The sequence below is a fragment of the Piliocolobus tephrosceles genome, chromosome 8 (genome assembly GCF_002776525.5).
Source record: "Piliocolobus tephrosceles isolate RC106 chromosome 8, ASM277652v3, whole genome shotgun sequence".
Lineage (NCBI taxonomy): Eukaryota > Metazoa > Chordata > Mammalia > Primates > Cercopithecidae > Piliocolobus > Piliocolobus tephrosceles.
Window position 1 is genome coordinate 8,880,724 of NC_045441.1, and position 17,043 is coordinate 8,897,766.

Here is a 17,043-nt window from a genome sequence, read left to right on the forward strand (position 1 = left end):
GAGAAAGAGAGAAAGAAAGAAAGAGAAAGAGGGAGGGAGGGAGGAAAGGAGAGGAAAGGAGGGGAGGGGAGAGGAGGGGAAGGGAAGGGAGGGAGGAAGAAAAAAGAAAAAAAGAGGACTTTTGACCTACATTTTACCTTTTTACGTATAGGACCTAATTAAAATGGATTTACATGTTCATTCTCCACCCTAAAGTGAACATGGGTTGTGTATTAGTCAGGATTCTCTAGAAGGACAGAACTAATAGGATAGCTGTATATGTAAAGGGGAGTTTATTAAGGAGTATTAACTCATACGATCACAAGGTCCCACAATAGGCCATCAGCAAGCTGAGGAGCAAAGAAGCCAGTCTGTGTCTCAAAGCTGAAGAACTTGAGTCTGATGTTCGAGGGCAGGAAGCATCCAGCGTGGGACAAGGAGGTAGGCTGGGAGTCTAGGCCAGTCTAGTCTTTTCAAATTCTTCTGCTTGCTTTGTATTGTGGCCGCACTGGCAGCTGATTAGATGGTGCCCACCCACACTGAGGGTGGGTCTGCCTTTCCCAGTCCACTGACTCAAATGTTAATCTCCTTTGGCATCACCCTCACAGACACACCCAGGATCAATACTTTGCATCCTTCAATCCAATCAAGTTGACAGTTTTGTTTGAGACAGAACAATGGCGCAGTCTTGGCTCGCTGCAACCTCTGCTTCCCACGTTCAAGCAATTCTCCTGCCTCAGCCTCCTGAGTAGTTGGGACTACAGGCCCCCACCACCATGCCCAGATAATTTTTGTAGTTTTTTAGTAGGGGCGGGGTTTTGCCATTTTGGCCAGGCTGGTCTCGAACTCCTGACCTCAGGTGATTTGGCCCCCTCCACCTCCCAAAGTGCTGGGATTACAAGCATGAGCCACCATGCCTGGCTGACACTGAGGATTAACAATCACAGGTTGCATGTTTACTTGTATGCTTCATACATGTGAACCTAATTTGCATGCATGTGGGTCTCCTTCTTGAATATTCATAAATCCTCCTATCTTCTGTTTGACTATGAATACCCTACCACCACATCAGGCATACATACCAGCTGGGGACTACCCAGGTCCACGTCCTGGACATGTCGAGGCTTTTTCCAGAAGGCAGGGATGAAGTCTAGTTTGACAACACCCAAGTGACCCCAGAGAGTGTCATAATAGACTGGAAAGGTGACACATCCCAGACACCTGCCACCCATCACACACACCTCCCACCCACTGGCATCCTTCCGCCCCAGGCACACACAAAGCCTCAGTCCAGAGATCAACTGTCTCAGCTCTGAATTTGTATAACATGTGTGTAGACTCACTGATCACAATCTCTGCCCAGCCTGGCTTGTGCATACTTCTTTCTTACTGTCAGGCGAGGAGCCCGTCCTGGCACTCCCATTGGCCTATAGAATCATCTCCCCTGGGCAGGGCCCCAGGACTCAGGATAACACCTGTGCCTCTTGCCCAGAACCCTCCAAGCAGACAGGATGGTAAGAATGGTGCCTGTCCTGCTGTCTCATTTACAAATTGTCAGAATAGGTGTTTCATGTTAGTTTTATAATAATCACATTTATAATATTAATCCCATTCTGCACTCAAATCTGAATTATTCAGGGTTCTCCAGAGAAACAAAACTAATATATATTGTATAAACATACACATATGTATATATGAATATACAATGTATATTGTATTCTGGGTCGCTTCTTGAATTGTTTAGTAAATTTGCCTTCCTATACTTTCTAACTATATGTATTTGTCTGGTTAGACTAGAAATGTTTATTTCTCATGTCAAGTTCAATGCAGATTGGGCAAGGTTCCTCTCCTCCACAGGGTGACTCAGGGATCCAGGCTGTTTGCATATTCATATACATTGGGCAACAGAGCAAGACTCCCTCTCAAAAAGAAAAAAAAAAAGACTGAGTCTCATTCTGTCACCTATGCTGCAATGCAGTGGCACCATCACAGCTGGGTTCCAGTGATCCTCCTGCCTCAGCCTCCTGCATAACTGCAACTATGGGCAGATGTCAGTATGCCTGGCTAAATTTTTATTCATATATGTATTCATATATACATTGTATATTCATATATACGCTATGTATATATTTATACATAGATAATTTTTACACATTTTATATATAAATATATTATATACACTAAATATATGTATATATGTATACATATATATGTGTATGTACATACAAAACAGAGAAAGGGAGGAGTTTTATTTAATATTTTTTGTGGCTCACACAATTCTGAGGGCTAAAAGTCCTAAATCAGCAAAGCAAGCCAGCAGGCTGGAGACCCAGGAAAGAGTTGGTGTTGCTGTCCTGAGTCCAAAGGCAGTCTCTGGAGGCAGAATTATTTCTTCACTGGGGGACCTCAGCCTTTTCTCTTGACGCCTTCCACTGATTGGATGAGACCCACCCACATTGTAGAGGGTAATCTGTGTTACTCAAGGTCTGATTTAAAGGCTAATCACATTCAGAAACTCATGAGCAAGAATGACTTCAGTACTTAAATTAGAAATCTGCCATATGACCTCCAACATTACTAACAATCACATAAATTATATTCTAAATTGACTATGGAACTAATTGTGGAAATGTCCCACTCTCTCAGCTTCCATCTTGTACCAAACTACAAGGTACAGTGCCAGGAATTCTGAGAGGTATCCTAGCCTTACCTTATGCTGATCCATTCTGGGTCACTTCTTGAATTGTTTAGTAAATTCGCCTTCCTACACTTTCTAACTATATGTATTTGTCTGGTTAGACTAGAAATGTTTATTTCTCATGTGAAGTTCAATGCAGATTGGGCAAGGTTCCTCTCCTCCACAGGGTGACTCAGGGATCCAGGCTGTTTGCATCTTGGGATTCTTCTGTTTCATCCTGTGGCCTCCATAGTCATCAACTAAAGGGATAAGAGACAGTAGGGACAAGCCAGGTGGTAGGCTCTTGGACCAGAAGAAAGACATCAGTCACTTCCACTCACATTCTTGTTTGACAAAACTCAGTCACATGGTTCCAATCTATCTATAAGGAGGCTGAAAAACATTATCTTCTTCTGTGCCAAGCAGATTAAACTCTGTAGTGAAGGCACAGAATGGTCTCTGAAATATCATCCCCAGCATGAGAGCAGAGCCTGTTTCCTTGAATGAGGCTTTGATGGTGTGAAGCTGAGAGCAGAGGAGAGAGCTGGGGAGGAAGAGGTCAGTGGCCAGCCTCCCCTCCTGGCCCTTTGCAGCCCCACAATGGGACACCCTTGCATGGACCCCAGCCCTCAGAGTCTTTTCTTTTGCAGGTCATTACTCTCTGACCTATCTCTACACTGGGCTGTCCAGGCCTAGCAAAGGCACCCACAAGCTGCAGGGCGTTGTCTTCCTCAATGACCATGCATTCTTCCACTACAACAGTGAAGACGGGAAGGCTAAGCCCTGGAACCATGAAGACACGTGGAAGGAGTAGAGGACTGGGAGAAGCAGAACCAACTTCAGAAGGCCAGGGAGGACATCTTTATGGAGACCCTGAATAACATCATGGAGTATTACAACAACAGTAGTGGTCAGTGAACAACAGACCGTGGGAGTGGAAGGTCTAACCCAAGAGGCAGCCCCCCAAGTGTGACTCGCAAGGGGTCAGCAGGATGGAAATAGTCCCAATCCCAGCAGAGGAACAGGAGGCACAGCAGAAACACAGACATGTCCGCATCCTGCCCACCCCACAGCACAGGTGCTCCCCACTTCCCCATCGATTGCCCCATCCTCATTCCAGGCCTCAGCTCCCACAGGAAGTGATGGCAGAGTCACTTCCTATCCAGGAAGCTCTGACCTCTCACCTCCACACCCCACCCATCAGAGGCTGATCTCCCGGTGAGAAGGCATCAGACTCACCCCTATTCAGAGAGGTTGCCTGGAGAGTGAGCCACTCTCAAAGTCACTCAGACCTGGGTTCACCTGGTGGCTCCGCCCGTCCCAGCTGTTGACAGTGAAACGTTCCCAAAATATCTGGTCGAAATTTGCAAACACTGGAGCATTGAGACCTACCTCCAAACAAGTTTGTAATATTTAACTATGTCACAGTCTGTCCTAATCTCCCTTGCAGCTCCATCGCCTCGGACAGGGTCCAGCCAGCATTGGCTCAATTGAAATTTGTGGAATGAACAGAGAAAAGCACGTGGCACACACTGTAGCCCTGCTGAGGGCTCAGGAAGTGCTGGATTCAAAACCGCAGGCTGTTCCTAAAGTTCCTCCTGTCCATAAGATATAGACCCAGGAAGGGTCACCTGCACTGTGGTTGGAGGAGCTGGTGGCAGAGCCTGTGCAGAGACGGTCCCTGTGCCCCTGGCCCAGCACTCTTTCTGCTAAACCACACTGCCGGCCCCAAGGCAGCCAGCCCCAGGCCTGGTGAACTGCTGGTGTTAAATTATCATAGAGTGGGTGTCAAAAGATGGGTTTCTAAGTACAAAAGTGCCCAAGGTGCTACATGGGATCTGAAGGTTTCCAAAAGGAGGCAAGAGATAAGCAGACATTTGAAGGATGAGGGATGGGAGGGCTTGGTAAGGAAAATGGCCCGGGCTGTGTGTCAGCCATAGGAGAGGAGGGGGCACAGGTGATCAGGAAAGACACTGGGAGAAGTTTTGATGGACAGGAATAGAAATGTCAAAGTGGATAATTACGAGGAAGGAGGATGAAGAGATGAACACAGGGTATTAGGAAATAAGAGTAACTGACATTTACTGAGCACTTACTTTGTGCCAGACCCATCTATGAGCATATATAATGCTCAGAATAGCCCCCTGAAACCGTGCTCTTGGCATTGCTGTTTCAGAGGTGAGGAAATAGAGGCCCAGGGAGGTGACTGGCTCCAGCTCATGCAACATGCCAGGTGGGGGCGGGGAGAGACCTGGGACATGAGCCCAGACAGCTTGAGAGCTGTCAGTTTCTGTGCCAACAGCACCAAGCAGTGCTGGGCAAACACCTGCTTTTATAATCAGAATGAAGAGGCTGTGTCCCCTGCCCTAGGAGGTCCATTTCTGAGAGTTGTTGCTAATGGGCAAGAAGGTTGGGACTTTAGAGATTTGGGATAAAAATATCACACACCAAAAAGGAAGAAAGAAGTGATCAGGCCAGACGCAGTGGCTCATGCCTGTAATCCCAGCACTTTGGGGCACCGAGACAGTCAGATCACCTGAGGTCAGGAGTTTGAGACCAGCCTGGCCAACACAGTGAAACCCTGTCTATACTAAATATACAAAAATCAGCTTGGTATGGTGTTGCATGCCTGGAATTCCAACTACTCGGCAGGCTGAGGCAGGAGAATTGCTTCAACCCGGGAGACAGAGGTTGCAGTGAGCCGAGATCATACCAGTGCACTCCAGCCTGGGCAACAGAATAAGACTTGTCTCAAAAAAAGAAAAAAAAAGGAATGATCAGATTAGGTTGATTTAGGTGATGATATAAACTCCACCTAAAACTGAAAGAAAAGGAGAGCCTTCCTTTCCTCGTATGAAATCACAAATAATTTCTATCAAATTCGGAAACGTACTTTGGTGTGGTTGTGACAGGTTCCCAAGCACTCCCTGTAAGTTCAAACACATAAAAGGAGATGCTACAGAAGAGATAGAAATCTGCCCACAGCCTGTAGCTCTCTTAACTTCTCTGGCTGGCAGGAATGCGTATTTCATCTCAAATTGGCCTGAATGCCAATCCATGTAGTCTTTGCCACTCTCTGCCAACTGTACATCCAGGTAAAATCATATGCCGTGATTACAGAACTGCATGCTTAGATTGCAAAAGCCTTTCCTCCTATTGAGGTGTGAAGAGTGCAGGACTAAGAGTTATTCAGATGGAGTTGGCACGAGGCTGATTGGCTCCCTGTGGTGTCGGGGGACGTTTCAGGGTCTCATGCCTTGTAGGAAAGATTTGGTTGTGAGATCCAGAATAACAGAAGCACTGGAGCATTCTGGAAGAATGCCTATGATGGAAAGGACTACGTTGAATTCAACAAAGAAATCCCAGCCTGGGTCCCCTTGGTCCCAGAAGCCCAGAACACCAAGCAGAAGTGGGAGGCAGAACCAGTCTATGTGCAGCGGGCCAAGGCTTACCTGGAGGAGGAGTGCCCTGAGACTCTGCAGAAGTACCTGAAATACACCAAAAATATCCTGGACCAGCAAGGTACTCACTGCTTCCTGCTCTCCAGTACTGAGCTGGGAAAAACCAACATGATCTCAGGCTGGGAGCTCAGAGAGCATCTTAGGCCAATCTCCTCCATCCGTGTAAGTCACGCAGACCCCCAATTTTCAACTTCTAGGATTCATTTCTTTCCTGGGAGGACATCAAAATTTCAGGCAGAACTGGCCAGGAAAGCCACCAATTCACTGGTAGGCTTCCCAAAATATCACCCACTGAGAGAAGAGGAGCTGGAGGTGAGACAGGTGAGGGTAACACTGTGTGTAAGAGGCAGAGCTGGAGAGCTGGGGCCAGGCGTGCTAGCTCAGCTCTGCCTCTTACACACAGTAATCCCAGCTCTTTGGGAGTCCAAGGCGGGCATATCACTTGAGGTCAGAAGTTCGAGACCAGCCTGGCCAACATGATGAAATCCCTTCTCTACCAAAAATACAGAAATTAGCCTGGCATGGTGGCAGGCACCTGTAATCCCAGCTACTCAGGAGGCTGAGGCATGAGAATCGCTTGAACCCAGGAGACTGAGATTGCACTGAGCCAAGATCATGCCACTGCACTCTAGCCTGGGCAACAGAGCAAGATTCGGTCTCAAAAAAAAAAGAAGAAGAAAAGAAAAAAGAGGCAGAGCTAGGACTCAAATTCCAGATTTCGGTTTCCAAATCCCATCATTGTTTCTCTCTACAATGATGCCTCCCAACTAGGTGGTGGAGAGAAGGGAGGTGTGTAAAATGTCAGCCCCGGAAGGACAAGAGCGAGCCAGTGTGAGCGGGATTGATGGCTGCAAGCTGAGACTTGGATTGGAGACATAGTGAGACTCAGGATTGTGCAGTGCTGCAGGGAAGCGGTTGCTGGATAGAGGCATGGGCTGAACTAAGCAGCTGGACTGAGAATGGGGGAGAGGAAAACTCCAAAGCCCACTGAGATGTAGGAAAACACTGGAAAGTGCACAGAGCATTCACAATTTATTGCCGTCAGAGTGAATACGTGGGTGGGGTGGGGAATGGGCGAGAGGGGAGCCGGGACATTCCATGATCCAACAGAGAAGGATGAGGGAAAGCGTCAGCCTTCCCTGATCTTCTGGAAAGTGATGGGGCGGGGGACGGGGGAGGAAGGGAAGGGGGTGACAGGAACAGAGCTTAGAGCTCTGCTGATCGCTGACAGCCAGGGGTAGGGGTGGGAAGAGACCTGGGCGGGGAGAAGTCGACCTCAAGCCTGCGATGTCACGCTCTCCCCTTCCACAGATCCTCCCTCTGTGATGGACACCAGCCACCAGGCCCCAGGGGAAAAGAAGAAACTCAAGTGCCTGGCCTACGACTTCTACCCAGGGAAAATTGATGTGCACTGGACTCGAGCCGGCGAGGCGCAGGAGCCTGAGCTACGGGAGATGTTCTTGACGGTGGAAATGGTACTTACCTGACCTGGTTGTTGGTGTGTGTGGCCCTGCAGGACACAGCCCCCTACTCCTGCCACGTGCAGCACAGCAGCCTGGCCCAGCCCCTGCTGGAGTCCGGGGAGGCCAGGTAGGAAGCAAGGGCTGGAGGCAATGTGGGATCTTAGCCCTAGTAGCTGCCCTTCCTGCCTGACATGGGAGCTGAACCACAGAAATCACTGTCAATTCAAGGCCCAAGGAACAGTGTGGGCAGACAGACAGGAGGTGGATTTGGAGACCAAAGACTGGGATGCCTGCCCTGAGCTGACTCGGACCCAAAAATCGTCTCGCTTCGAACCACTGCCTGCCATTGTCTAATCTATAGAAGCTAATAAATAATCATCTCTCTTTGTCTAGCATGACAGAGAACAGTATTAACTGTAAAATCCTGTAGAAATGTGACTTGATTTTCTCATTGGTCCCGCTCCCAAGCACTGGATTCATCTGAAACTCTTGGTTTCCCCTGGAGGTCATGATTCCTGGACACTCTGACTTGAGCAATTCCAAGCATGGCCCGGATCCGCTGTCCCTTAGGGATTGTTCAGGTGTCCCCTGCTGACATCCACAGGCATAGCCATGGCCGCTCTGGCTGTGAGGTGCTAGAACCCTGCAAGCTCTTTCACACAAACCCAAGCCTCTTCTGTGCCTCAGTTTCCCCACACTTCTTGGCTCTCTGGGAGACCCAGCCCTCCACTCCAGCTGCTCCACATCTCCACACCATGTTGGCCTTGGCCCACCAGCCAAACCTTATTTGAGAGCCCTCAGCTCTCTAGGGTACAGCTCAAGGAAGCAGGAATTGGCCCTGAGGTTCTCAGACTCCCTCTGAGTCCCTGCGAGTGAGTGTCCTCAAATGAGTCACCAACCGCCACACACAGTTATCAACCCCAAACACACAGCAGAGCTCTCACCCTGACCTTCTCATGAAGGCTCACCTGCCTGTGTCTGTGCTTTTCCTTCCTGTGGGTCAAGAACTTTCTTTTTTTTCTCTCTCTCTTTCTCTTTTTTTTTTTTTTTTTGAGAAGGAGTCTTGCTCTGTTGCCCAGTCTGGATTGCAGTGTCGCAATCTCAGCTTACTGCAAACTCCACCTCCCAGGTTCCAGCGATTCTCCTGCCTCAGCCTCCCAAGTTGCTGGGATTACGGGCATCAGCCACTACACCCGGCTAATTTTTATATTTTCAGTAAAGACAGGGTTTCACCATGTTGGCCAGGCTAGTCTTGAACTCCTGACCTCAAGTAGTCTGCCTGCCTCGGCCTCCCAAAGTGCTGGCATTACAGGCGTGAGCCACTGCGTCTAGTGACAAGAACTTGCTTCATATTCTATGCTCAGCCTCCCACTCTGGATTATTCCAAACTCCATTCTCCAAGCTGGGTTCCACAGAAGAGTCATTCCCAGCCTTTAGAATTCTGAGTTAATCATCTTATCTTTCATGAAAGCCTAAATTTGAAGGCTACAATTTTTTGTTTTAACACTTCGACTCCAATTTGAAAATCAAAGCCGAGAAATTACTTTTTTTTTTTTAAGTCTACATAAAATCCATCTTTTCCCCTTCCGGGGCTAAAACATCCTATCTGAACAGTAGCCAAGTTCCAGAAAGAAAATGCAAATAGTTGCCTGGCGCGGTAGCTGACGCCTGTAATCCCAGCACTTTGGAAGGCCCAGGAGGGTGGATCACAAGGTCGGAAGAGCGAGACCAGCCTGGCCAGCATAGTGAAACCCCGACTTTACTGAAAATACAAAAAATTAGCCGGATGTGGTGGTGTGTGCCTGTAATTTCAGCTACTCGGGAGGCTGAGGCAGGAGAATAGCCAGGTTTGGTGACGTGTGCCTGTAATCCCAGCTACTGGGGAGGCTGAGGCAGGAGAATAACGTGAATTCAGGAGGTGGAGGTTGCAGTGAACTGAGATCTCGCCACTGCACTCCAGCCTGGGCGACAGTGCAAGACCCTGTCTCAAATAAAGAAAATGCAAATAATCAAGAGGGAAAAATACAGCGTGTGGTATGTGAAAATATGAGGACACTTGGAGCAAATAAAAGGTGAAAGTTAAACATTTCAGATCAACGAAGAAACCAAAATCCACATGATCATACCAGGGCTAAGGAAAATTGGAATAGGAGATGTGACCTCATCTATAACAAGAGAAACATGGATGATGATGAAGGAGGAGGGAGAAGCCACAGGATTCAAGTCCTGGTCAGGTGTGGGGCAGGAGGAGAGGCACACAGGGCTACTGAGATACCCAGGGAAAACTTTCTGGAGCAATTCGGATTTCAGAGAGATGTGGAGGCCTAAGAGAGCTTGCCAAGTCGAGGTCAAAAGATTTCCATACAGAATGGAATTTTACATACCGTGTTCTTTTGAGTCTCCAGTGCCTACCAGAGAATCAAATATACAATAAGTCGGGGCACGGTGGCTCATGCCTGTAATCTCAGCTCTTTGGGATGCCAAAGTGGGAGGACTGCTTGAGCCAGAAGTTTCAGATCAGTCTGGGTGACATAGCAAGACCCTGGTTCTACATTTAAAAAAATAAAAAAATTATCCGGGCATGGTGGCACACACTTGTAGACCCAGAGACTTGGGAGGCTGAGGCAGGAAGATCACTTGAGCATGGGAGGTCAAGGCTGCTGTGAGCTATGACTGTACCATTGTACTCCAACCTGAGCAACAGAGCAAGACCCTGTCTCAAAACATAAAAAATAAATAAATAAATGCACATATTAATACAATAGGTAATTAATACATAATTTCTGGATGAATCAATAAATGCATAAGCAAAGGCAATGAAAACACTAAATATTTCTGATGACCAAGAACAACCCCTTGGCCGGGACAGTGAATTCTACTGGGAAAGAAGGTTGAAAAAGCAAAGCTCAGAGAAACTGAAGAGGACCTTAACATATGTATACCTGGCTATACCTGATTGATGTATTTTGCCTGATTCAGTGTGCATCATTCTTCCAGCCTACCTGGGAACTAGCCCCAGGAGAGTCTGCCAGGCAGAGACAAGATAGTCTGAGGCAGGGGTCCCCAACCCTTGGTACCCGTTCATGGCCTGTTAGGAGCTGAACCACACAGCAGAAGGTGAGCTGCAGGGTCCAAGCTTCATCTGTATTTACGGCCACCCCACCATTGCTCCCATTACCGCCTGAGCTCGCCTCCTGTCAGATCAGCATCTGCATTAGATTCTCATGGGAGCATGAACTCTATTGGGAACTGTGCATGCGAGGGATGTAGGTTGAACGCTCCTTGTGAGAATCTAACGCCTGATGATCTGTCACTGCCTCCCATCAACCCCAGATGGGACCATCTAGTTGCCGGAAAACAAGCTCAGGGCTCCCACTGATTCTACACCATGGCGAGTTGTAGAATTATTTCATTATATATTACAATGTAATAATAATAGAAATAAAATGCACAATAAACAGGACGCGCTGGAATGATCCCAAAACCATTCCCCTCCCTAATCCGTGGAAAAACTGTCTTCCACGGAGCCGGTCCCTGGTGCCAAAGAGATTGGGGACTGCCGGCTTAAACAATAAGAGGTCTTTTTCTCAGGCAGGTTCCCATCAGCTCTGGGCCGGATTCTTTATGGCTTTTGCCTGCCCCCTACTGGTCAAAGAAATAGTTGCAGCCAAGTGTTAGGATCCAGTCCTTGGGAATTTGGCTCAAAGCCTGGATGCAAAGGCCATGAGGTAAGGGTCATCCGGTCTTCCTCGCACAACTCTCACAATTCCCGCCTTCTTTTTTTTCTTTTCTTTTCTTTTTTTTTTTTTTTTGAGACGGAGTTTCACTCTTGTTGCCCAGGCTGGAGTGCAATGGCGCGATCTCAGCTCACTGCAACTTCTACCTCCCGGGTTCAAGCGATTCTCCTGCTTCAGCCTCCCGTGTAGCTGGGATTACAGGCGCCCGCCACCACACCCAGCTAATTTTTTGTATTTTTAGTAGAGACGGAGTTTCATCATGCTGGCCAGAGTGGTCTACAACTCCTGACCTCAGGTGATCCATCCGCCTCGGCCTCCCAAAGTGCTGGGATTACAGGCGTGAGCCACCGCGCCCAGCCAATTCCTGCCTTTTATTATAGAGGAAAACCTCCGCGGGATGACAGCACCCCCATTGGACGTCTGTTACCTCACCGAACTTGGGTCCCCCCGCCGGGTGCTGCAAACACTGACGTCTGGATTCCAGTGAGAGAAACTGAGGCATTTACTGCAGGGTGCCAAACAAGGAGAATAGAGAGGCAGAAGTTACAGGCAAAGTCATAAATCAATACATATACCTGCACAGTGGCTCACGCCTGTAATTCCAACACTTTGGGAGGCCAAGGCAGGTGGATCACCTGAGGTCAGGAGTTCAAGACCAGCCTGGCCAACATGGTGAAACCCCATCTCTACTAAAAATACAAAAAATTAGCCAGGTGTGGTGACGCACGCCTATAATCCCAGCTACTCAGAAGGCTGAGGCAGGAAAATCGCCTGAAGCCAGGAGACAGAGGTTGCAGTGAGCGGAGATGGTGACACTGCACTACACCCTAGGCGACACAGCAAGACTCTGTCAAAAAAAAAAAAAAAAAAAAAAACACTCGTAGTCTGGTGCAATGGTTCACACCTGCAATCCCAGCACTTTGGGAGGCCAAGGCAGGAGAATTGCTTGAAGTCAGGAGTTTGAGACCAGACTGGGAAACATAGCAAGACCCCATATCTATAAAAACAATAAAACTTAGCTGGGCGTGGTGTCATGCACCTGTAGTCCCAGCTACTCAGGAACCTGAGACAGGACAATTGCTAGAGCCCAAGAGTTGGAAGCTGCAGTGAGCTATGATCACACCATTGCACTCCAATCTGGGCAACAGATGTCTTTAAAAACAAAAAATCGGCCAGGCGCAGTGGCTCAAGTCTGTAATCCCAGCACTTTGGGAGGTCGAGACGGGCGGATCACAAGGTCAGGAGATCGAGACCATCCTGGCTAACACAGTGAAACCCCGTCTCTACTAAAAAACATACAAAAAAATTAGCCGGGCGTGGTGCCGGGCGCCTGTAGTACCAGCTACTCGGGAGGCTGAGGCAGGAGAATGGCGTAAACCCGGGAGGCGGACCTTGCAGTGAGCTGGGATCCGGTCACTGCACTCCAGCCTGGGTGACAGAGCAAGACTCCGTCTCAAAAAAAAAAAAAAAAAATCAATAATGTATAATCATCTTTTTTTAAAGCTCCCTAACAGGTGGTGTAGCAGGTTCCTGCAGCGGCGGCTGACAGAGAAGGGCTGGCACTCTCCACCCCCCACCCCGTGGGGCGCCTCCTGCTTCCCCAGCTCCTGGGATTCCGCCTTGTGCTGCTGGCTGCCAGTGGGCCTGGAGTCTATGGCGATCAGCAGAGTGAATTCGTGTGTCACACCCAGCAACTGGGCTGCAAGGCTGCCTGCTTTGATGCCTTCCACCCCCTCTCCCCGCTGCATTTCTGGATCTTCCAGGTCATCTTGGTGGCTGTACCCAACGTCCTCTACATGCGTTTCACTCTGTATCACGTGATCTGTCACTGGGAATTATCAGGAAAGGGGAAGGAGGAAGAGGACACCCTGATCCAGGGAGGGGAGAGCAGCAGAGATACCCCAGGGGCTGGAAGCCTCAGGCTGCTGTGGGCTTACGTGGCTCAGCTGGGAGCTCAGCTGGTCCTGGAGGGGACAGCGCCAGGGTTGCAGTACCACCTGTATGGGTTCCAGATGCCCAGCTCCTTTGCATGTGGCCAAGAGCCTTGCCCATATAGATTAACCTGCACCTTTTCCCGCCCCTCGGAGAAGATCATCTTTCTAAAAGCCATTTTTAGAGTCAGTGGGTTCCGTCTCTTGTTCACTCTTTTGGAGATTGTGCTTCTGGGTCTGGGAAGACTGTGTAAGCCCCTGCGGAACTTCCTGGGTGGGGCCTCTTCCTCCAGCCATGCCCTGGCCCTGAGCAGCAAAAGGAACCTCCAGCAGACACTGTGAGCCATCTGTCGGTCTGGTCAGCCTTGTTCCATTTCAGAGACCATGTGCCCCACAGCCCAAGTGACTAGGGGTGACAACTCCTGACCTCCCCGACCTGTGGATATGGCCAAGTCGAGGTACTGGTTAAACAAAAGAGCTGAAGGAGTGAAGGACCTGCCATGCCCTAATACACAGGATGGTTATGTTGATTATGTCAAGTTGAAAACTTTGGAGAAATTGCTCTGTCAGAAAGCACTAACTGGGCCAGACGCAGTGACTCACGCCTGTAATCCCAGCATTTCGGGAGGCCTAGGCAGGCGGATCGCTTGAGGTCAGGAGTTCAAGACCAGCCTGGCCAACATGGTGAAACCCCGTGTCTACTAAAACTACAAAAACTAGCTGGGCATGGTGGCGGGCATCCGTAATCCCAGCTACCTGAGAGACTGAGGCAGGAGAATTGCTTGAACCTGGGAGGTGGAGGTTGCAAAGAGCCAAGATGGTGCCACCGCACTCCAGCCTCGGTGACTCTGTCTCAAAAAAAAAAACAAAACAAAAAATGCTGGTGTTCCTTAGGACTGTGTTGCGGTCCCTCTCTCTCCCCATCTCACACCCTCACTCTCCCTGGATAACTTTCCCTCTATCTGTAGCTCCAGCCACCACGTCCTTGCAGATGACTTCCCAGTGCAGATCCCCAGTCTGCGCTGCCTCTGAGTTCAGGCTTAAAATCCTGTTTTTTGGCCAGGCACGGTTGCTCGCGCTGTAATCCCAGCACTTTGGGAGGTCGAGGCAGGTAGATCACCTGAGGTCAGGTGTTTGAGACCGGTCTGGCCACCATGGTGAAACTCCATCTCTACTAAAAATACAAAAAAGTACAGGCATGGTGGAGAGCACCTATAATCCCAACCACTTAGGAAGCTGAGACAGGAGAATCGCTTGAACCCGAGAGGCAGAGCTTGCAGTGAGCCAAGATCGCACCACGGCACTTCAGCCTGGGTGACAGAGACTCCGGTCAGAAGCCTCCTAGGCTCAGGCACTTGCTCTGGGAGCAGTGGGCTTCTCTGGATCCTTGATCACCTAATCTTTATGGGCAGGATCGTAAAACACACTGTGCAGATCAGTGTCAGATTTCCTTCTTAAGCTAATAGAACAGAAAGCAGCTTTCAGGATTCAGGAAAGATTTTTCTGCACAGGCAACTCAGTTGCAGTTGCGTGTTATTGCCACCAGAGGACACTATGATCCTGCTAACATGATGAAAGGCTCTCCCCCGGATTTAATAACAATCTTAGCTATTTATGTATGTATGTATGTATGTATGTATGTATGTATGTATTTATTTATTATTTATTTATTTATTTATTTATTTATTTATTTATTTTTCTTGCTCTGTCGCCCAGGCTGGAGTGCAGTGGCGCCATCTCGGCTCACTATAACCCCCGCCTCCCGCCTCCTGGGTTCAAGCGATTCTCCTGCCTCAGTCTCCCAAGTAGCTGGGATTACAGGAGCGCACCACTATGCCGGGCTAATTTCTGTATTTTTAGTAGAGACGGAGTTTCACCATGTTGGCCAGGCTAGTGGCCTCAGGTGATCCTCCCACCTTGACCTCCCAAAGTGCTAGGATTACAAGGATGAGACACAGCGCCTGGCCTTAATCAACTTTTTATCTCTATGGTTTTGCCTTTTCTGGTCATTCCATCGAGGTTGAATAATACAATACATGGCCTTCTGTGCAAGGGCAGTTGGTTCTATGTTTAGTCCTACCAGATAAGAGATGTTAACCAATATTTACTGATAAGTTGGGGCCTCTCCAACAAGGAGACCAATGAGGCTCTCTCCCTCAAAAGCATCTCAGCTCTGTTTTGGGGCTTTGAGTTGAGTGGGTTTTTTCCAAGCCAGATTTTACGTTGTTCCCAGACACACTCACAAGCCCTTGCTGGACCAAAGGAAAAAAAAAAAACAAGTTAGGCTGGGCACAGTGGCTCACACCTGTAATCCCAAAACTTTGGGAGGCCAAGATGGGTGGATGGCTTGATGCCGGGAGTTCGAGATCAGCCTGGTCAACATAGCGAGACTCCATCTCTAAAAATAAAATAAAGTACATATACCAGCAATGATGTATAACCAAGAATATTAAATTAAAAAAAGTTAATATTGAAATGTCATGTTCGCCCCCACCCCAAATAAGCACTATAACCTCTTGTTATTCACTTCTCATGCAACCAGTCTTCTGTTCTCTGTGAGTCTTTGGGAAATGAGGAGCATGATCTTCTATCAGTAAAACACCTTGTAGAGAGTCACCCTATGTTTTTTGTTTCTTTATGTGTTTGTTTTGGTTCAGTTTTATGTTTTTTGTTTTGTTTTTGTTTTTGTTTTTGAGATGGAGTCTCGCCCTGTTGCCCAGGCTGGAGTGTAGTAGTGCAATCTCGGCTCACTGCAACCTCCACCTCCCTGGTTCAAGCAATTCCCCTGTCTCAGCCTCCCGAGTAGCTGGGATTAAAGGTGCACGCCACCATGCCCGGCTATTTTTTTTTTTAGTAGAGATGGGGTTTCACCATGTTGGCCAGACTGGTCTCGAACTTCTGACCTCAGGCAATCCACCTGCCTCGGCCTCCCAAAGTGCTGGGATTACAGGCATGAGCCACCACACCCGGCCTCCATGTTAATCACTCTTTCTGATTTCAAATAACTCATTATCTCAATAAACTTACGAATTTGTTTTTCCTCTTAATCCACAAAATTCTCTAGAGACGTCTCCTTGTCATCTCTTGGCTGTGCTTTCTGTCTCGCCAGTTATCTTTCTCCAAAAAGCTTCCTCTGCAAAGAAGCTTTGTATATGAAGACCATGTGGGGGTTGAATCCAGACCAAGTTTCACAACCTAAAAGTAGTTCACAAAGCTTCTTTTCCTCTATTCTCTGCAAATCTGTAAACTCTTCAGCTGACCCAATTTCTCTCTTTAGCCTTCAGGTTTTTATTTTTATTTTATTTTATTTTATTTTATTTTTGGGGGGACAGAGTCTAGCTCTGTCACCTAGGCTGGAGTGCAGTGACACCATCTTGGCTCACTGCAACCTCCCCCTCACAGGTTCAGGCAATTGTCCTGCCTCAGCCTCCTGAGTAGCTGGGATTACAGGCGTGAGCCACCACGTCCATCTGACTTTTTTGTATTTTTAGTAGAGACAGGGTTTTGCTATGTTGGTCAGGCTGGTCTGGAACTCCTGACCTCAAATGATCTGCCTGCCTTCGCCTCCCAAAGTGCTGGGATTACAGGCAGGAGCCATTGCACCGGCTGCTTGTATTTTTAATTTTATTGAAGAAGCACTGTACTGTTTTCCACAGAGGAGGGGGGGTGCACCATGTTATGTTCTCACCAGCAATGCACAAAGATTCCAATTTGTCCACATCCTCACCAAACACCTGCTATTTTGGTTTGTTTTGTTGGTGGGGATGGGGTTTGTTTGTTTGTTTGTTTGTAGTG

General features: G+C 48.3%; 1 protein-coding gene and 1 pseudogene across 1 annotated transcript; both read left to right on the forward strand.

The window, feature by feature from the left end:
* Positions 1–1,490: 1,490 nt before the first annotated feature.
* On the forward strand, positions 1,491–7,711 carry LOC111530150 (annotated as a pseudogene).
* Positions 7,712–8,125: 414 nt separating this feature from the next.
* On the forward strand, positions 8,126–13,590 carry LOC111530184 (gap junction gamma-3 protein-like). Its single transcript, XM_031936121.1, has 3 exons — positions 8,126–8,207; positions 11,172–11,308; positions 12,844–13,590. The coding sequence occupies exons 1-3, from the start codon at positions 8,126–8,128 to the stop codon at positions 13,588–13,590; spliced, it is 966 nt and encodes a 321-aa protein (XP_031791981.1).
* Positions 13,591–17,043: the final 3,453 nt, after the last annotated feature.

Bases quoted from the DNA above. Each gene is read 5' to 3' on its own strand.
- LOC111530184 (XM_031936121.1), top strand. From the start codon at position 8,126: ATGGCCCGGATCCGCTGTCCCTTAGGGATTGTTCAGGTGTCCCCTGCT. The intron at 8,208-11,171 runs GTGAGGTGCTAG...TCTTTTTCTCAG, and splicing joins TAGCCATGGCCGCTCTGGCT to GCAGGTTCCCATCAGCTCTG. The intron at 11,309-12,843 runs GTAAGGGTCATC...GTGGTGTAGCAG, and splicing joins CTGGATGCAAAGGCCATGAG to GTTCCTGCAGCGGCGGCTGA.